Source organism: Myxocyprinus asiaticus, chromosome 21 (genome assembly GCF_019703515.2).
Source record: "Myxocyprinus asiaticus isolate MX2 ecotype Aquarium Trade chromosome 21, UBuf_Myxa_2, whole genome shotgun sequence".
NCBI classification, from domain to species: domain Eukaryota; kingdom Metazoa; phylum Chordata; class Actinopteri; order Cypriniformes; family Catostomidae; genus Myxocyprinus; species Myxocyprinus asiaticus.
In genome coordinates, this window is record NC_059364.1 from 41,539,564 (window position 1) to 41,561,861 (window position 22,298).

The 22,298-nt window shown below is 43.2% G+C and overlaps 1 protein-coding gene across 2 annotated transcripts in view; it reads left to right on the forward strand.

Moving 5' to 3' along the window:
* The window catches only part of LOC127412306 (myomesin-2-like), a 96,478-nt gene that overhangs the window by 10,382 nt on the left and 63,798 nt on the right, over window positions 1–22,298 (forward strand). For both annotated transcript variants that reach the window (XM_051648553.1, XM_051648554.1), the window contains exons 9-10: window positions 7,327–7,488; window positions 8,717–8,858. In XM_051648553.1, coding sequence (XP_051504513.1) covers window positions 7,327–7,488; window positions 8,717–8,858 — 304 coding nt within the window. The remainder of the gene's footprint in view (window positions 1–7,326; window positions 7,489–8,716; window positions 8,859–22,298) is intronic.

Below are 22,298 nucleotides of genomic sequence, written 5' to 3' on the forward strand. Positions count from 1 at the left end.
GGAGAGCTACAGTAGATTCTCTATTACTACTGAATAATTACTCTATTACACAATTACTAATGAATAAAAAAAACATTTATTACATGATTTTAATGTAGTACAGTGATTTTTCTATTTAACTCAACATAAAGGCAGTAACATAAAAATTACCATGATGCACAAATACCTATATTTCATAATATATAGGGATGGGAATTGTTGGGGGGATTACAGTGCCTTAGTGGTTCCATTAATGATTATTTAAGTACTTTTCAGGAAGAATTATTCAGAAATAAAAAACATAGAATTTTTTTTATTTACTGCCCTTAGCAGCCTGTTTCCAAATAATGAGCTAAATCCATATTTAACAGAACAGATTCTTGCAAAGGGTGTATTTGCTCAGACTTTTTAAATTAGAGATTTCATTCATTCATTATTTTTGTAAAATACCACTAACTACAACAAAACTCATAGGCCGTGATTTACTAAATTCTTATAAAAAAATTAATAAAAAAAAACAAAACGTGCAAACTTGTGTAATGTTGATGGCAGCGACGAGATGGGAAAGTGTGGATCCAAATGCAGACTAATTTTATTAATGTAACTCAGAAGATGAAGACATAAAGATGAAAGTAAAACACTTGAGAAAAAGGGAAAATCATACGTAACAGCAGTTTGCTGGTTAAATAAGTCTGTAACATTCAAATTAACATGTTAACAAACTAACAGACAAACTAACAAGAACTGACAAAGAGGGAAGGAAACCAGAGGGAATTTTTACACAGAAGGATGACGATGGAACAGGGAACAGTTGTGGAAGATGGAGGGCAGGTGAGGGTAATAAACAAAGGTGCATCCTGGGAAATGAAGTCCATGCATAAGGGGAAACAAAGGGCAGTTAGTAACAGAACCCCCCCCCCCCCCCCCCGAGGAAGGATCCAGAGGATGATTAAGAGGCCAAGGAGGAGTTGGCGAACAATCAGGAGGCCAGGGAGATGACCACATGGCAGGGACTGGGTTAGGAGGCCTGGGAGGCAGCCACAGGGTCGGGAGAGGGTCAGGAGGCCTGGGAGGCGGCCACAGGGCCGGGACTGGGTCAGAAGGCCTGGGAGGCGGCCACAGGGCAGGGATTGGGTCAGGAGGCCTGGGAGGCGGCTACAGGGCAGGGACTGGGTCAGTAGAACTGGGAGGCGGCCACAAGGTAGGGACAGGGTCAGGGGCAGAGCCACAGTTGGTACGGGCAGAGCCGCAGGGGAATCAGGGAATTTAGACTTAGGAGGAGGAGTCTCTGGGAGAGCGGACGTGACCGCTGGCAGAATGACCTCTGTGGTTGTGGACACAGGCAGTGATTGGTGAGTAGGAACCCTTCTTCTCCTCTTCCACTTCCAGACGTCCATGACCACAGCTGTGGAAGACTCAAAAGGTGGAGCCGTGGGAGGCCTGAAGGGCGGAACCGTGGGAGGCTCGACGAGCTGAGCCGTGGGAGGCTCGACGGAAGTCTCCAGGATCACCGAGGCTGGAGGGGACTCGGAGACCACTGGGGCCATAGTGACCCCCCCCCCCCCCCCGAAAATTCCTCTAGGGCTGGAGCGGGCTTGCAGTGCTGGCTCTGGGACGGACAAGGCTTCAAGAACTAGCTCGTTGGCCATGACAGGCACGGGCGTTGGCTCGCTGGCCGGAGAAGGCCTGGAGGAAGGAGCCATGGAAGGCCTGGAGGAAGGAGCCGTGGAAGTCACTGCAAGAGTGTTGGCCACTGGAGTAGAATGCATAAGACCAGCCATCATGATGTTAGCAATGAATTCACCAAGGGGCAGTCCGTCACAGTCAAATGGGACCATCTCCCTCACCGGTTCATTCAACCTTAGCCAGTACATGGTCCTGAGGATTCTAAGGCTAAGGCTAAGCTCCAGAGCTCCAGCAGTAGTCCTCCACTGATGAAGACCCTGGGGTGAGTTGCTCCAGTTGTACTGCTGGATCCATCTTTTTGGGGTTGGTTCTTCTATAATGTTGATGGGAGAGATGAGACGGGAAAGTATGGATCCAAAAACAGACTAATTTTATTAATGTAACTCAGAAGATTGCGCATAATAAAGGGAATTGTCGATGCAAATGAATTAAATTGCACCCACAAAAAAAGTATATATAAAGCCTGAAAGTTATTTCAGAAACTGAAACTTTGAGAGCAAATTAAAATGAATGAAAGGCAGGTATTAATTTGATTCGCATTGTGCATCATGCTGTCATTGTGTGAAAAAAGTGACTTTGAGAACAGAAAATACATAGAACACCTATTGATGACTTGCATTATTTCTCATTAAAAAATTCTCAATATTCGGTTATTATAACTCAATATCATAACTGTTTACATACTGATGATCATACAAATCCTATAACGCTTAGGAAAAAAAAACTATTAACAAATTTATGCCCAATTTATGTTGTAATAATTGTTTTTAATTGATTAAATATAACAAAATATTTTAAGTGGTGGTTCTATCCAGTATTTGATTAAAGAGGGTCAGCCGGTGCACACCAGTACGTTGAACAAGAGTGTAGAGAGTTTAAGTGCTGTATAGAAAACCTCATTACAGAGAATTTCACAGAAATAACTAAGTAAACAAAGCAGAAAATGCAGCTCTGCTTGTGGATATCCACTTACATTTTTTCTGCGTGCCTCAAACGAAACTCTGAATATCTTTAAAAGATTTGAGGTCACTAACCTTGCAAACTTAGGCAAATTCTGTGATTATTTTGTCCTCAGAAGCGCTCATTCTATCAATGTGGAACCTAGTGAACACAACTCGTCTTCCAGCCGGACTGTTAAAACATCATGTGTGTGTCTAATCGTGGAAGTTCTATTGAACCAGCCAATCAGATTTGCGCTGAGTTGATTGAGAAAGTGTTTTCCAGTTTTGTGTGCTATAAGCATCAGAAGTTTAGAGAACAGACTGTGGGCGTTCGGTGGGCGTGCCATCTGATGCTTAGACTAGCTCCCGCGTAACGAGCAACGTCTGCTGGTTCTCTTCCGTGCAGCCTCCGTACCTCTCTCGAGCGCAACTTTAACATGGTGATGATATCTGTGGTTTGAAATTCAGATTTCATTTTTGTATACATCAGTGGTGCGATGGCTTAACGTGTACATAATATAGTATTTTCCCGCCGCTTGAGGGATTAAGAGAAAGCTGTTTAACACACCCAGGTTTCTCCAGGAGAATATATGTATATACAGGTGCATCTCAATAAATTAGAATGTCGTGGAAAAGTTCATTTATTTCAGTAATTCAACTCAAATTGTGAAACTCGTGTATTAAATAAATTCAATGCACACAGACTGAAGTAGTTTAAGTCTTTGGTTCTTTTAATTGTGATGATTTTGGCTCACATTTAACAAAAACCCACCAATTCACTATCTCAAAAAATTAGAATATGGTGACATGCCAATCAGCTAATCAACTCAAAACACCTGCAAAGGTTTCCTGAGCCTTCAAAATGGTCTCTCAGTTTGGTTCACTAGGCTACACAATCATGGGGAAGACTGCTGATCTGACAGTTGTCCAGAAGACAATCATTGACACCCTTCACAAGGAGGGTAAGCCACAAACATTCATTGCCAAAGAAGCTGGCTGTTCACAGAGTGCTGTATCCAAGCATGTTAACAGAAAGTTGAGTGGAAGGAAAAAGTGTGGAAGAAAAAGATGCACAACCAACCGAGAGAACCGCAGCCTTATGATTGTCAAGCAAAATCGATTCAAGAATTTGGGTGAACTTCACAAGGAATGGACTGAGGCTAGGGTCAAGGCATCAAGAGCCACCACACACAGACATGTCAAGGAATTTGGCTACAGTTGTCATATTCCTCTTGTTAAGCCACTCCTGAGCCACAGGCAACGTCAGAGGCGTCTTACCTGGGCTAAGGAGAAGAAGAACTGGACTAACTGGTCCAAAGTCCTCTTTTCAGATGAGAGCAAGTTTTGTATTTCATTTGGAAACCAAGGTCCTAGAGTCTGGAGGAAGGGTGGAGAAGCTCATAGCCCAAGTTGCTTGAAGTCCAGTGTTAAGTTTCCACAGTCTGTGATGATTTGGGGTGCAATGTCATCTGCTGGTGTTGGTCCATTGTGTTTTTTGAAAACCAAAGTCACTGCACCCGTTTACCAAGAACTTTTGGAGCACTTCATGCTTCCTTCTGCTGACCAGCTTTTTAAAGATGCTGATTTCATTTTCCAGCAGGATTTGGCACCTGCCCACACTGCCAAAAGCACCAAAAGTTGGTTAAATGACCATGGTGTTGGTGTGCTTGACTGGCCAGCAAACTCACTAGACCTGAACCCCATAGAGAATCTATGGGGTATTGTCAAGAGGAAAATGAGAAACAAGAGACCAAAAAATGCAGATGAGCTGAAGGCCACTGTCAAAGAAACCTGGGCTTCCATGCCACCTCAGCAGTGCCACAAACTGATCACCTCCATGCCACGTCGAATTGAGGCAGTAATTAAAGCAATAGGAGCCCCTACCAAGTATTGAGTACATATACAGTAAATTAACATACTTTCCAGAAGGCCAACAATTCACTAAAAATGTTTTTTTTATTGGTCTTATGATGTATTCTAATTTTTTGAGATAGTGAATTGGTGGGTTTTTGTTAAATGTGAGCCAAAATCATCACAATTAAAAGAACCAAAGACTTAAACTACTTCAGTCTGTGTGCATTGAATTTATTTAATACACGAGTTTCACAATTTGAGATGAATTACTGAAATAAATGAACTTTTCCACGACATTCTAATTTACTGAGATGCACCTGTATGTATATGTGGCCATGTAAACACATAAGCAGCATTCTGATGGGTGTTTGACGAATGTGAATGTGCGTGAACAGACCAGATAACAAAGTCATAGGAACAACAAGTCAACACAGTGGGAAGACCAACAGGGAGTACAGTGGGGAAAGCACATATAATATAAACTATACCCATTTATACATACCAATGTAAAATATCAACGGTCTCTCATAATTGCATATATACGCTGGTACATTGGGGGAATCCCAGTTTTACGTAAGAGGGAAATTACATTGCTGTAGAGAAAGCTGCTACTGACCGAGCCGCATTTACAGTGTACAGGAGTAAAGAGTACGCCGCTTATACAGTGCATAAACTGGAACGCCACTTTTTTGCAAAACACCGCTTTCTTGCAATAAGCCACTTTCTGTGTCCATGTAAACGTAGTCAATATCTTATCAGCAACCATCCAGTAATTACTCTGATTTAAAGAGCACTTATTATGGTTTTACAAATATTACCTTTCATGTTGTGTGTTATATAGCTGTTTGTGAATGTAACAAATTCTGCAAAGTTTCAAAAATCAAAGTGCACGAAATATGGAGTTATTGACACCCAAAAGAAAGAACCAATTCTGAACACCTGAAACGAGTTGTTAGTAATTTCAGACTTACTTCCTGTACTAACCTACGTAATTTGGTAACAAAAACCCCACCTCTGGTCTGTTTACATGTACAGCCAGTGCAGGCTGTTAGCCTGTTAGCTATTAGCCTCTGCTAACCGGCTAACTCACGTTATTGTCAAACTACATATAAACTTACCACAGAGAAACGTCCTGTTCTCGTCGTGCTTGCGATGGTGGTTCGGGTTGATCTTCTGATGTATCACTATCAGACTCGGACTCAAATTGGTAAGGTTAAACAGATATTTTTTCAGACGGAGCTGAAACTCGGATATGGTAGTGGGCATTTCCTTTCCGACACACGCTGTAAGCGGTAGACCAATCACAACAGACTGGGACATCTGACCAATCAGAGCAGAGTAGGCTCTTTAGAACGGATCATTGAACAGTCGTTTTTGACACTGGGAAAAAAAGGTAATGCTGCAATTTAAATTATGAGCAAATTAAAGTGTTTTTGACCTTGGATGCATGTAAATCTATTGTATGAGACCTTTAAAACAAAATTAGGCACATTTAAAAATCATAATAGGTGCACTTTAAGTCTCTCAAATTTTTGATTCATTAAAAAGCACCGGCTGATAAGAGTCATTAGTTCGGGAGGTAGCGTTGTATTAAGAAGACTCATAAGAGTCATTCTGCATGTTTTGTGCTGCTGATTTAGTAGCAGTGTTGTAGTGACACTGAATGGTAGCACAGGAAACACTATCAAAGTATTTTAGCATGGTGTTGCATCCGCATCAGCGGAAAAAGTGCAAGTTTGAAATCTAAATCCTTTGTTTGCTATATTTTATTTGGTTCCATGACAAGTTCTCAGTTCCCAACCATAATACTACATCATGTTTTTTGCACTGCATTAATGAGATTACAGTACTGAGACTTGGGGGAAAATGCATTTAATTGTCATGAAATAATGTCATCATCACCTCTGATAAAGTCTCAGACCATAGGGATGTCTGAAAAGTGGTGTGAATATTATAGGATTAATAGAAGGAAGCTGTTGGGTTCCATTGAAAATCATGGGTTTCCAACAACATGATGGTGAGTAAATAAGGACAGAATTGTCATTTTTTGGCTAACTATTTCTTTAAGGTCTTAAAAATAGGGGGGCCTGGGTAGCTCAGCAAGTAAAGACGCTGACTACCACACCTGGAGTCACAAGCTTGAATCCAGGGCATGCTGAGTGACTCCAGTCAGGCTTCCTAAGCAACCAATTGGCCCGGTTGCTAGGGTGGGTAGAGTCACGTTGGATTAACCTCCTCGTGGTTGCTTTAATGTGGTTCTCGCTTCCGGTGGGGCGCGTGGTGAGTTGTGCGTGGAGATTAGTGTGAAGCCTCCACACGCGCTAGGTCTCTGCGGTAACGCGTTCAACAAGCCATGTGATAAAATGCGTGGATTGACTGTCTCAGATGCGGAGGCAACTGAGGTTTGTCCTCCACCACCCGGATTGAGGTGAGTCACTACACCACCATGAGGACCTAGAGCATATTGGAAACTGGGCATGCCAAATTGGGGAGAAATAAATAACAATAATAAAAAAGCAAAGGTTGTAAAAATAGGCTTCATTTACCTTATGCAAAATATATACATATTTTTTGGTTAAATATGACCCAAACATGTTCTTAATAGGTTCCATAAGATCCAGTTGCTTTTTTTTGCAATTAAATCATATGCAGACCATAAGAAGCACTCACGACCATTTCTACAACATCACTTCCTGCTCTCAGCAGTGCATTATATTTCATGACTCATTATTTCTCCTCAAATAATGGAACTAATTTCCTCAAAAATGAGATTATACTCCCACTCCAGATCTGCGGAGTATTCCACAAAAGCAGTATTTTCATGTTCTCTTCAGTGAGATCTCATATTCTTGTGTGGTCCCTCCAGAGCACCTCCTGAAAGTGTCCAAGTGGGTGAAAATGGAGTCAGGGGGAGGTGTCGCTCAGCTCACACTCACTCAACTTGCTAAAGATGATGAGGGTCTTTACACCCTCCGCATGGTGACCAAGGGAGGGGACGCTGTCCACAGTGCTTACATCTACGTTGAAGGTAAAAAGAGCTGTGAACTTCGCCATGACTTGATGAAAATCCCTCATGTTTTAGTGTTCTTCATATGTTATTACTTTTAATGGCCTTTGAAGATCTGGATTAGCATAAATCGTCTGAGACAATGTCATCAGTTTCAGAGCTGTAACTGACCCTTCTCTAAGCCCTGTTTCAAAAACGTAACTGACTACTCCTAACTTAGCAACTGTTGCTGTCCGCCATATTATCAGACAAGCTTGTGCTCTTTTCTAATGAAAGTCTATGGAAGTCCTGTTTATTTGGATAGTTTCAAATAGCATTTTACTTAAATTATTAACAAATGTGGTAAAACTATGTTGCCAAGGGACTTATAATAGTGAAATATCCTACTCAGCCCTCATTCCCAAATGAGCATGTAAAACATCATTAAGAACACCTAACTTTAAAATTAAAATATTAGTAAGCGATTTTATCACACTTTAGTCATATTAACATGTATAATGTTTACATGTTGTGGCCATACATTTGAAACAGTGTGTATTTTAACTTTTATGGACTGGCCCCATTCACTTTAATTGTAAGTGCATAACAATGACTGCAGTTTTTTTGTGTGTGTGTGTGTTGTGGTATTGTGGAAATCAGCATTATGCCTCAAATGGTGTTAATTGAGTTTAACTTGTATTGAAGCCGGAACATTCCTTTAAGAGTTCACAGTACCATAGTACCATGAATATGTAGGAAAAGTTTTGTTCACGTACACTAATGTTATCAGTTGCAATCCCTTTTAAATGAGGCTTTTCTCTCTTCTGTTGACAAGTTGATTAGCATATGTCTAGATTAGATAACATTGCCTCAATGTCAGTTTGCAGTCTCTGAAGTTTTTCATCATGTTACAGCATAATTTAATCATTTTAGCAGATAAAAGCTTATATATATATATATATATATATATATATATATATATATATATATATATATATATATATATATATATATTTCACACTTTACACCAGCCCACAAAATTACTCCAGGAATAATATCCATTTAATTTTTAGAACCACATTACAAGCGCATTTAGCTGAAAATTGGGCTTTTCAAAAAATATCCAATTCATTCCTCTGAGATGTTCTGTAAAGCTTGTCTGAGCGAGCAAAGTAACCAAATCGAGCGGAGCTCAAAGAAGGGTTAGATCCCTCAGTGCATCTGTGCGTCAGTGATGTCTAGGAGTCATAATGTGTTGTCTTCTTCACAGATGGTCCACCTCCAGTTCCTCAAGCTCCAGGAGCCCCGATGGACATCAAGATCCATGATGCTAACAGAGATTATGTCATTGTGTCCTGGAAACCTCCTAACACGACCACTGAAGGCCCCATCAGTGGATACTTTGTTGACAGGTGACTGCGCTGACTAAGGTGTCTCCCCAATAGGTGGTGTTTTATGGAATACATTAAGTGATTAAAGTTTTCTTGCTACAGCAGCCAAAGAAAAAGTATTTGGACACCTAAACCACACTTAAAAATGTTGGAATATCATTCCATTAGTTCATCATATTAACTATGGACAACCAGAAAATGTCCAAATACCCTTTTTTATCTTCATTTTGAACAGTATACATGGTTTTATCTTTTGTAACATAAACTTATTATTTGATTTGTTTTTGCTTGAAAATTGTGTTTGTACTATTTTTTTGCTTTGAAATGAAATACTAATTGGTTTGATAATTTGTTATCTTATGCAGTGAAATTCATGCATTTTTAAATGTTATTGTCCAAATACTTTTCGGGAGCGCTGTATGTACAGTGTGGTCCAAAGCCTGAAACAACAAGTGAAAATGCTTCTATTTTACATTCTTTGTTAATTTTATCCTACATGTTTTATTACAAATTGGGTTATTTTGACAAAACCTGTCAAGACAATGTCCTGGTCCTACTCCAAAATAAAGAAACAAATAAGAATTATAGTTACAGAAAATAAAGCCTCTCATTAATGTAAAACAAACAAATATATACACTATTGAAATAAAGTAAAAAAAAAAAAAAAAAAAATTAAACATAGTAGTACTTGTAATGTTTGCAGGAAAGAGGCGAGAAGAGGAGGATCTATGTGCATGCTTTTTAATTAAAACTCAGAGAAATAAACAAAAGAACTCAAAACACGACAACAGAACAAACAGATACATCCATGAAAGTTTAACAACTGACAAAGACAGAGAGAACACGAGGGCAATATATATATATATATATATATTATATATATACAGGTGCATCTCAATAAATTAGAATGTCGTGGAAAAGTTCATTTATTTCAGTAATTCAACTCAAATTGTGAAACTCGTGTATCAAATAAATTCAGTGCACACAGACTGAAGTAGTTTAAGTCTTTGGTTCTTTTAATTGTGATGATTTTGCTCACATTTAACAAAAACCCACCAATTCACTATCTCAAAAAATTAGAATACATCATAAGACCAATAAAAAAAACATTTTTAGTGAATTGTTGGCCTTCTGGAAAGTATGTTCATTTACTCTATATGTACTCAATACTTGGTAGGGGCTCCTTTTGCTTTAATTACTGACTCAATTCGGCGTGGCATGGAGGTGATCAGTTTGTGGCACTGCTGAGGTGGTATGGAAGTCCAGGTTTCTTTGACAGTGGCCTTCAGCTCATCTGCATTTTTTGGTCTCTTGTTTCTCATTTTCCTCTTGACAATACCCCATAGATTCTCTATGGGGTTCAGGTCTGGTGAGTTTGCTGGCCAGTCAAGCACACCAACACCATGGTCATTTAACCAACTTTTGGTGCTTTTGGCAGTGTGAGCAGGTGCCAAATCCTGCTTGAAAATGAAATCAGCATCTTTAAAAAGCTGGTCAGCAGAAGGAAGCATGAAGTGCTTCAAAATTTCTTGGTAAACGGGTGCAGTGACTTTGGTTTTCAAAAAACACAATGGACCAACACCAGCAGATGACATTGCACCCCAAATCATCACAGACTGTGGAAACTTAACACTGGACTTCAAGCAACTTGGGCTATGAGCTTCTCCACCCTTCCTCCAGACTCTAGGACCTTGGTTTCCAAATGAAATACAAAACTTGCTCTCATCTGAAAAGAGGACTTTGGACCACTGGGCAACAGTCCAGTTCTTCTTCTCCTTAGCCCAGGTAAGACGCCTCTGACATTGTCTGTGGTTCAAGAGTGGCTTAACAAGAGGAATACGACAACTGTAGCCAAATTCCTTGACACGTCTGTGTGTGGTGGCCCTTGATGCCTTGACCCCAGCTTCAATCCATTCCTTGTGAAGTTCACCCAAATTCTTGAATCGATCATAAGGCTGCGGTTCTCTCGGTTGGTTGTGCATCTTTTTCTTCCACACTTTTTCCTTCCACTCAACTTTCTCTTAACATGCATGGATACAGCACTCTGTGAACAGCCAGCTTCTTTGGCAATGAATGTTTGTGGCTTACCCTCCTTGTGAAGGGTGTCAATGATTGTCTTCTGGACAACTGTCAGATCAGCAGTCTTCCCCATGATTGTGTAGCCTAGTGAACCAAACTGAGAGACCATTTTGAAGGCTCAGGAAACCTTTGCAGGTGTTTTGAGTTGATTAGCTGATTGGCATGTCACCATATTCTAATTTTTTGAGATAGTGAATTGGTGGGTTTTTGTTAAATGTGAGCCAAAATCATCACAATTAAAAGAACCAAAGACTTAAACTACTTCAGTCTGTGTGCACTGGATTTATTTAATACACGAGTTTCACAATTTGAGTTGAATTACTGAAATAAATGAACTTTTCCACGACATTCTAATTTATTGAGATGCACCTGTATATATATACATATACATACACACACACACACACACACACACACACACACACAAGAACTAACAAGGTTAACAAGACAAGCTGGGATCAATCAAAGGGAACACAGAGAACAGAGAAACAACAAAAACAAAAACCAATCTTCAAACTAAATTTTTTATCCTTCTAACGACCTCTAGTGGCCGTTAGGGAGAATGTTCCAAGTGCAACAGAGGCCCCCATCTAAGGAGCGGCTCCAGAACATATAAAACAAAACAAACCAAAAAAATAGTTAATAGGAAGCGGAGACTCAGGGGACGGAGCCACAAGAGGCAGAGGCTCCGGAGATGAAGCCACAGGAGGCAAGGTCTCAGGAGGCAGAGCTGCAGGAAGCGGAGGCTTTGGAGATGGAGCCACAGGAGGTAAGGGTTCAGGTGGTGGAGCAGCAGCAGGCTGAGGCACCGGAGATGGAGCCACAGAAGGCAGGAGGTGGAGACTCAGAGAGCAGAGTCGCTGGACAGAGATCAGTTGACTGGATGGCGGATGCTGGCCAGGGGTCAACAGACTGGACGACGCCCGCTGGACAGGGATCATACTGGAAGAGGGTGGCCACTGGACACTGAAGAGACTGGTAGTTTGTGTCTGACTTGAGCAACAGACTGGTTGATGGCTGCTGGGGACTGGACAGGATCATCGACGGTCACAAGGGACCGAACAGGCTCGAAAGTAACCGGGGGCGGGACGGTGTTGTTGACTGCTTCAGGGAACTGGATAGGCTCAATGAGTACAGGGAACTTGACAGGCTCGTGGACAGCCTCAGGGGAACCGGACAGGCTCTGAAAACCAGACAGGATCAGGGAACTGGACAGGCTCGTCAACAGACTCAGTAGTCGGGAGCACTGGCAGCAACTGGGAAACAGCCTCCATGGCCGTGAGTGCAAGCTGCGACTGGAGAGCAGGGGCCCTTCTTCTTCTTCTCCTCCTCCTCCTCCTCCTCCTCCTCCTCTTCCGGATGGCCAGAAGCACTGCTGTGGGAATGGCCTATGTAGCCAAGGATGCTGGCACAAGGGATGGCCAAGGCTTCAGCTGCTGGCTCTGGGACGGACGAGGCTTCAGGGACTGGCTCATTGACCATGGCAGGCATGGGCGCTGGCTTGTTGATTGTGGCAGGTGTAGGCTCTGGCTCGTTGACCGTGACAGGTGTTGGCGCTGGCAGTGGCACAGAATTACTGCCATACCCCAAAGTGTAAGGGGACAATGTGAGCCTCAAAGCATATTCAATGAATTCGACCAAGGAAGTTCACGTCTGCCACCTGACAGACAGTATTTCACAGGCTCATTAAGTTTGAACTGATAGTAGTCCTTGAGACAAATATCTCCCCAACTGAAATCCTGGGTGAGACTGCAGAACTGCTCTGTATATTGCTTGATGGTATCACCTCCTTGTCTGAGACAACAATTGCCAAGCCACTAGATCCATAGTCTGGTCAGTTGTTCTGTAACATCTGCAGGAAAGAGACGAGAGAAGGAGGATCTATGTTTTTAATTAAAACTTAGAAAAATAAACCTAAAATAAAAAAAATAAAAAGAATAAAAATAAAAAAAAAATAAAAAAAACACAACAACAGAAAAAACCGTTACATCCATGAAAGGTAACAACTGACAAAGACAGAGAGAACAGAGGGCAATATATACACAAGAACTAACAAAGTTAACAAGACACAGCTGAGATCAATCAAGGGGAACACAGAGAACAGAGACAAAACAAAAACCAAAACCAGTCTTCAAACTAAAAGTCTTTATCCTTCTAGTGACCTCTATTGGCCACTAGGTAGAATGTCCCAAGTGTTACAGTACTGTATTGGGACAGCCTTTCATTTTCATTTTCATTTTCATTTAACAGAATCTTTTTTACTGTAATAAATTATAAAATCATTATGTAACAGTAATGAGAATCATCACTGAAAACAATGGGAAAAGTAGAAATAAAATGTCTAGATGTGTTACGGTAATGAGAATTGGGCTGTAAAATGTCCTTATGTGTCCTGAAATTGATGTCACAATTCAATATATATATATATATATATATCAGCCACAACATTAAAACCACCTGCCTAATATTGTGTAGGTCCCTCTCGTGCCGCCAAAACAGCGCCAACCTGCATCTCAGAATAGCATTTTGAGATACTATACTTCTCACCACAATTGTACAGAGCGGTTATCTGCGTTATCGTAGACTTTTCAGTTTGAACCAGTCTGGCCATTCTCTGTTGACCTCTCTCATCAACAAGGTATTTCCATCCACAGAACTGCCCCTCACTGGAAGTTTTTTTTGTTTTTGGCACCATTCAGAGTAAATTATAGAGACTGTTGTGTGTGAAAATCCCAGGAGATCAGCAGTTACAGAAATACTCAAAACAGCCCATCTGGCACCAAGAATCATTCCACGCTCCAAATCACTGAGATCAATTATTTTCCCCATTCAGATGGTTGATGTGAACATTAACTGAAGCTCCTAACCCGTATCTGCATGATTATATACAGTGTACTGCTGCCAAACGATTGGCTGATTAGATAATCGCATGGATGATTGTTGGTGGCAGACGGGCTGGTTTGAGTATTTCTGTAACTGCTGATCTCCTGGGATTTTCACACACAACAGTCTCTAGAATTTACTAAGAATCATGCCAAAGGGGCCTGGGTAACTCAGCAAGTATTGACGCTGACTACCACCACTGGAGTCATGAATTCGAATCCAGGGTGTGCTGAGTGACTCCAGCCAGGTCTCCTAAGCAAACCAAATTGGCCCGGTTGCTAGGGAGGGTAGAGCCACATGGGGTAAACTCCTCGTGGTCACGATTAGGGGTTCTCGCTCTCACTGGGGCATGTGGTAAGTTGTGCGTGGATCGCGGATAGTAGCATGAGCCTCCCATGCTGTAAGTCTCCACGGTGTCATGCACAATGAGCCATGTGATAAGATGCGCAGATTGACTGTCTCAGAATTGGAGTCAAATGAGACTTGTCCTCCACCACCCGGATTGAGGTGAGTAACCGCGCCACCACGAGGACCTACTAAGTAGTGGGAATTGGGCATTCCAAACTTGGGAGAAAAGGGGATAAATAAATGAATAAAAAAGAATGGTGCCAGAAACAAAAACATCCAGTGAGCGGCAGTTCTGTGGATAGAAACGGCTTATTGATGAGAGAGGTCAGAGAATTGCCAGACTAGTTCGAATTGACAAAGTCTACGGTAACTCATATAACTGTTCTGTACAATTGTGGTGAGAAGAATAGTATCTCAGAATGCTATTCTGAGATGCGTGTTGGAGTTGTTTTGCTGGCACGAGGGGGACCTACACAATATTAGGCAGGTGGTTTTAATGTTGTGGTTGATCGGTATATATATATATATATAAAGTATATTTTATTGGGATTTTATATATACACTTACTGAGCACATTATTAGAAATACTATGGTCCTAATAAAGTGCCGGATGCGTTAATTTTTCTTTAATGCAATTAGCTAATTTGCCAATTATCACGTTAGACACTGACTTTTATCCAGCTCTAATTCAGAGCACTGGCAGAAACTGGCTGCATCCTTCATGCAGTGGAGCCATTGGAGCAGGGCATGGTCCAAACAGAGGGTGAATGCTTGTCCCAGCAAATAGTAGTGGAGAGTGAGGACCACCCACTTGATGGCAAAACACTCCTTCTCTATGGTGCTGTACTATGTCTCTCTCATAGGGAGCTTTCGACTAATGTACAGCACCGGGTGCTCCTTCCCCTCCACCTCTTGGGACAGAACAGCACCCAGCCCCCCTGTCTGATGTGTCTGTCTGTAAAATAAAAGGGAGTGATAAATCAGGGGAATGCAGAAGCGGCCTGCCACAAAGTGCAGCTTTTACCTGCGTGAAAGATTGTTGGCATGACTCCATCCACTGGACCGGGTCTGGGGCTCCCTTTTTAGTGAGATCAGTCAGCGGGCTGGTGACGTCGGAAAAATTAGGCACAAACATTCGATAGTAGCCGGCCAGCCCCAGAAACTGTCTCAGCTCCTTTTTGGTCTTGGGTATCAGGCAGGTTGCGATTGCTGCGGTTTTTATCAATTTGAGGTCGCACCTGCCCGTAACCTAAGTGAACCCCCAGATACTGTATCTCCACCCATCCAATTGCGCATTTCTTCATGTTTGCTGTGAGCCCCGTTCATCACAGCGACCTTAGAACCACCCTCAGATTCTGCATATGCCACTGCCAATCATTACTGTAAATAATGATATCATCCAAATAAGCAGCGGCATACGCAGCATGTGGTCTGAGGACTCGGTCCATAACAAACTGAATGGAAGGGACACAAATTTATGTAATCCAAACGGTGTGGAGAAGGCCATTTTTTCATGGGACATCGGCGTTAAGGGGATCTGCCAATATCCCATTTTTCAAATCCAGTGTCGAATAAAAGCGAGCCGAGCCCAACCAATCGAGCAGTTATTCAATACGAGGCATTGGATATGCGTCAAATTTAGACACCGTGTTGACCTTTCTATAATCCATACAGAACCAGACAGAGCCATCGCTCTTAGGGACCAGACCCACCGGGCTGGTCCAATCGCTGTGAGATTCTTCCATTACGCCCATATCGAGCATGGCCTTTAATTCTTCCCATACTACTTGTTTCTTGTGTTCGGGTAAGCGGTAGGGACGACTACGTACCACTACCCCTGGGGTTGTCTCGATGTGGTGTTTTATGAGATTAGTGTGGCCGGAGGGAGGCGAGAACATGTCAGAGAAATTATTTTGCAACCTGGCAACCACTGTACGTTGTGACGGCAAGAGATGGTCTCTGCAAGGGACCGGGGTGAACTGACTGGCTTTTAGACTCTCCTCCGGGCCGAGCTCCTCCCTCTCCAGAACTATCATCACCAAGGATATGGGGACCGCCTCTCTCCATGGTTTTAGTAGGTTGATGTGGTCATTTGATGAGTCCCACCCCTATCCATACGCACTGCCTCATAATTGACTTCCCCAACTCGCCGTGTGACCTCAAAGGGCCCTTGCCACTTTGCGAGTAATTTAGAGCTCAATGTGGGCAGTAATAAAAGTACTTTATCTACCGGTGCAAATTACCATAGCCGAGCTCCCCTGTTATACAGCCGGGACTGCCGTTCTTGTGCCTGTAGCAAATTTTCCTGTGATAGATGCCCCAGTGTGTGGAGTTTTGCTCTCAGGTCAAGTTTTTGCTTTGTGAAGGTCCCCCCTCCCAATTTTCCTTCATGACATCTAACATGCCATGGGGCTTATATATAATAACATATAATAATTCAAAAGGGGAAAACCCTGTGGAGGCTTGAGGGACCTCTCATACTGCAAATAACAGGGGTTTGAGCCACCTAACCCAATTCCGAGCATCTTTGTGCACAAACTTAAGAATCATATTTTTTAAGGTCTTATTAAATTGTTCGACCAAGCCGTCCATATAAGGATGCTACATGCTTGTCTGAATAGATTTAATACCCAATAATTCATACAGCTCGCGTAGTGTATGTGACATGAAAGTAGTGCCCTGGTCAGTGAGGATTTCTTTCGGAATCCCCACTCGGGAGATTATTCTGAAAAGTGCCTCCACAACACTACGTGCTGAGATGTTGCAAAGAGGCACTGCTTCCGGGTATCGCATTGCGTAGTTCACCAGACAAAGCAATGCCCGCATGCTGACCATTCTAATAGCCCAACGAGGTCCATGCCAACTCTGTCAAATGGAACATCAATCAACGGAAGAGGGTGCAATGGCGCTTTTGGAGTGGCCATCAGATTCACCAGCTGACATTTGTGGCATGTCGCACACCACCGGCTAACATCCCCATGAATGCCTGGTGAATAGAAACGGCTTAGTGTTTTCCCCTGTCCCAAGTGACCTGCCATTGGACTATGATGAGCCGCTTGGAACAACATTTCCCGACGGCTCCTTGGTACTAACAACTGGATTGTATCTTCTTTTGTCTGAGCATCCTGCGTCACTCGATACAACCGATTGTTTATAATTGAGAAATACGGATATGTGAGTGCAATGCGTGGCTGAAGGCACTGACCATCAATTAATTTAACTTGGTCAAACGCGTGCTTAAGAGTCTCGTCTCGCGTCTGCTTCAGAGGGAAATCCCCAGCGGGAATTCCCCTAAGGGCTGGGGAAGCCGAGGCTTCCCCCTCCCTTATGTCATCCTGGCACGGAGCTGACGTAGATGGCCCGACTCCCCCGTCAGCGCATTGCACACACCACACCATCCCACTGTATTACAGAACCCATCCACACACAACCCCTTTAACAATTCGGGAAAAGCTGGCCAATTAGTACCCAAAATTATTGGATAGGTGAGGCGGGAACTAACCACGGCCCCAATGTTAAGGTTTTGACCCTGAAATAGAATAGTGACGGTCACTGCAGGATAATCGTTAATATCCCTGTGCACACACCTCACCTTCACCCGATAATTTGAATCCAACGCCCCATTTTGAACCAAGCATTGATGAATAGAGGTTTGGTTACAACTTGAATCCACCAAGGCTTGGAATGTACCCCCCCCCCCACCCAATACTCACGGGTATTTGGTACATCCCGGCTCGATCAGGGGTGGCCTGTGGAGTGTCGGGGACCCGGATCACCGTCCCAACCTCCATCACCAGGCACTGTTCGTGGACGTGTCCCGGCTCCCTGCAACTCCAACAGACCGGCCCAAACCTCATGCCCACACCAGTGGCATGTTAGCACACTCCCGAAGCCGGGGCACCGGTCTCAGGCGATTGTTCCACTGTTTCAAGGGGAACGGGATTGGTCAGAAAGAAGGAGGGGAGGGGGAGGGACAACAAGGAGAGAGAGAGAGAGGGGCTCACCGGACCCCGGGAATGCTGCTAAATGGCCCTCCGCCAACTGCACTGCTTCATCCAGCGATGCCGGTTGGTGGCACTGGACCCACTCCGCAGTTCCTTTTGGTAGTTTGGCGATGAATTGTTCCAGTACCACTAGATCGATGACACCCCCAACATTGCTGGGCTCCTCGGACAGCACCCACTGCCGGCAGGTGTTGCGGAGCTCTTGAATGAAGGCAAACGGGCGGCCGACTTTGTTCAGCGTCAGGGTTCGGAAATGCTGGAGATGCTCTTCGGAACTGCTTTCTTCAGCTCAGGGTACCTCAGGAAGTTGTTGACTGGGAGTTGTTGTGCCCTCCCCGGTCAGTAGCGGTTGGAGGTGGACTGCCCACGGCCATTCCAGAGCTTGGGCCATGCGCTCGAAGAGCTCCAGAAAGGCCTCCGGCTCATCTTGTGCCCCTATATTCGCCAACATCACATGGGGGTTCGCTGCTGCCGGGGACACGGTGTGCACCCGTCTGTGGTACCAAGCTCTGCAACGCCCATCGGTCCTCCTCTTGGCCTCAAAGGAGTGCCTCGAAGCACTGTTGCTGCTCTGCCTGCAGATCCATGAGGGTCTGGTGTTGTGCCTGCTGGATGCTGGTGAGGGATTGAAACAGTTCCTCCAGTGGCGAAGATGACTCTATAGCAGCATACCTTCCTCCTTATCCTGGGTTTTGGCACCAGTGTAAAAAAGGTTCAGGTTAGGCAGATAAAGGAGGAAGTTGGAGTCCATTTTATTCACAAATAACCAGCAATCACTGTACAGCTTCACTCAAAACATAAGCCGGCTTTTCAGCGTCACTCAAATAAACAGTCCGCTTTTCAGCTTCACACAACACAAGACTCTCTCTCAGGGGTCAGACATGAAGACTCTGGTCTGTCTGTCTCTCTCTCCTCTCTCTGTGAACTGGAAGTCTTTTTATCTCTCCCTGACTCTCACTGTGAACATAGATATGGTAATAAGTCACAATTAATCTCAGGTGGATGTCCTTACCACTTTCTCTCTCTCCAGATGGGCGCTCGGCCACACCCTCACCTCCACAGTTACCTACTATTGTCACTAATGATGCCTCTAACTCTGGCATTGGCACTGTTCTCACCCAGCATCATGTACTTTGTCAAAGGCTGAAAGGAAGTACTGTACAGTTAAGAAGGAGGCATCAGGGAATGTGTGTGTGTGGGCAACGGAGAAGTTGAGAACTTAAATAAAGGGGGAAGTGGCACAGGCTAAAGTTATGAGTGTGCCAGCAGACTGCACAGTGGTAATTCAACAGCCTCAGCAGCGACACGGCAAAAGCAGCAGAGCAGAGATAACACCACAGCCATTTCGGGAAGCGACAGCAATGGCCTCTATATCATCACAGGGGAAAACATGCAACAGGTGTGGTTCCAAGCAGCACACAGCCAACTCCCAAAGATGCCCTGCTAAAGATGCAACTTGTAACCCCTGCAAAAAGAAAGGACATTTTGATAAAGTGTGTAACGGAGAAGTTGAGAACTTACCTTTGGGATAGACATTTCACATTATGCGTGGATCATAGTCCACTTACAACACTGTTCACTTGGCAGGGTCAAGAATGAGCGTGACTACGGGTTGCTAGGTGGTCATCTAGACTAATGATGTTAGATTACAACATTCAGTACAAACCAGGGTATAAAAATGTCACAGCTGACTGTTTGTCTCACATACCATTGCCGAGTTGTGAGTCTAGTTCAGAGGATGATATGAAAGTGGTTGCTCTTACTTCAACTATTACCACTGTGTTGGCTGCTGAGTTTAAATATGCTTGTGCAGCCTGCCCAGTGCTGTTAAAACTATGTAAACTGCTTACCTCTGGATGGCTGAAATCTTTTAAGGGTCTTGGACCTGACCTGCTTCCACACTGTAGACTTCAACATGATCTCTTTCTTTAGGATGATAATATGGGAAGAGGCACACACAGACTCATGGTATCTGCATCTCATCAATCACAGTTCATTACCCTGGCTCTTGATACTCACCAGGACACCCTGCTGAAAAGACCAGCTTTGTTTGTCACCAGCTTATGTTGTGTTTTGTTTTCTGGTCTCCCAGCATGGGAAGCTGGTGTGCTGGTGTCACCACCAGGCTTTTTAATTAGCTAAATGAGCTTCACCAGATAGGGTTTGCTGGTTCAAAGCATGGCTATACTGGTCAACCAGCTAGACTTGCACTAAACCAGCACTGACCAGCTTAGACCAGCTTGGGAATTTTCGTTTCACTGTTACCCTAGTTAATTACTTCAGCAATTGGCCAGAGCAAGCCTGTATACCTCAGTCAAAGACTGTGATTCAATTTCTGTCATCTGTGTTCAGCAGAGAGGGCAACCCAATAGAACTGATATCAGATCATGACTCTCAAATCTCATCAAACCTAATCTCTGCATTACCCATGCGAAAGGTGAAGTTGAACAGTTTAACCGTAGACTTAAGGACAACAAAGGACTTTCTACCAGATTACCATGCTACACATCATTCTACCACCAAGCGCTCCACTGTTGAGCTACTGCAAGGAAGAACAATGCACACTAAACTCAACATTTCACCACACCTCGCAAACATGTCAACAATCTTGTACACAGGAGACTGCCGTTTGTGTAGCACACTCCCAGGATAAATACAAAGCTTACACAGACAACAGATGTGGAGCAAAGGATGTGTCTTTTTAAACAGGGGTCTTTTATATGGGTGAAATGACCTGGTATTCTCCCTAAAACACAATCCATTGAAAGAGCTGGAAAAGAATGGGCCTTACATATACAAATTGTCTGATAGACACAGTTGGCGCCTGTTTCTCGTTGGAGAAAGGGGGATGGATCAAGGGGACTTTTTCATCCATGACTTTGACAGTACATTGCCACACATACCTGTTGCTCAGCCTAGCAGACAGGTCAGAGCTAGATGAGCACCTGCATGGGTCCAAGATTATGTTTAAAATTAAATGTGTTCTTTTGTTCCAGCAGAGAAGGAAATCATCGAAACATAGAAATAATAAGGCTTAAAAAATTAATGGTCTTAAAGGTATAGTTCACTAAAAAAATTAAAATTCCCTAATCATTTACTCAACCTCATGCCATCCCAGATGTGTATGACTTTCTTAATTCTGCTGAACACAAAGATTTTTAGAAGTATATTTCAGCTCTGTAGATCCATAGAATGCAGTGAATGGAGACCAGAACTTTGAAGCTCCAAAAAACACCTAAAGGCCATGTGGTTTAATCAATGTCTTCTGAAGCGATCCATTTGGTTTTGGGTGAGAACAGACCAAAATGTAACTCCTTTTTACTGTACATCTTGCCATTGTCCAGTCTCTAGGTATGATCATGATTTCAAGCTTGATTACAATTCCTAGTGCTTGATGCATGCACAGAGCTCTAGAGCTTGAAATCATAATCGCCAAGGAGACTGCTGTCAAATGTACAGTGAAAAAGAAGTTACATTTTGGTCTATTCTCATTCCAAACCAACTGGATTGCTACAAAAGACATGGATTAAACCACTGGAGTCATTTGGAAGAATATATATATATATATATATATATATATATATATATATATATATATATATATATATATATATTTATTTCATCCCCTTTTCTCCCCAATTTGGCATGCTCATTACCCAAAGCACTCCAATACCTCGTGGTGGCACAGTGACTTGTCTTGATCCGGGTGGCGGAGGACAAATCTCATTTGCCTCCACTTCTGAGACAGTCAGCCCACACATCTTTATAACATGGCTTGCTGAGTGCGTCACCATGGAGACCTAGCATGTGTGGAGTATCATGCTATTCCCTGTGGCATCCATGCACAACTCACCACGTGCCCCACCAAGAGCGAGAACCACCTTATAGCAACCATGAGGAAGGTAACCCACGTGACTCTACCCACCCTAGCAACCGGGCCAATTGGTTGCTTTTGGAAGCCTGGCTGTAGTCACTCAGCACACTCTGGATTTGCGCAATTCTAGGGGTGGTAGTCAGTGTCTTTGCTTGCTGAGCTACCCAGGCCCCATATTTGGATTACTTTTATGCTGACTTTATCTCCTTTTTGGAGCTATAAAGGACTGATCACCATTCACTTGCATTGTATGGACCTGCAGAGCTGAGACAT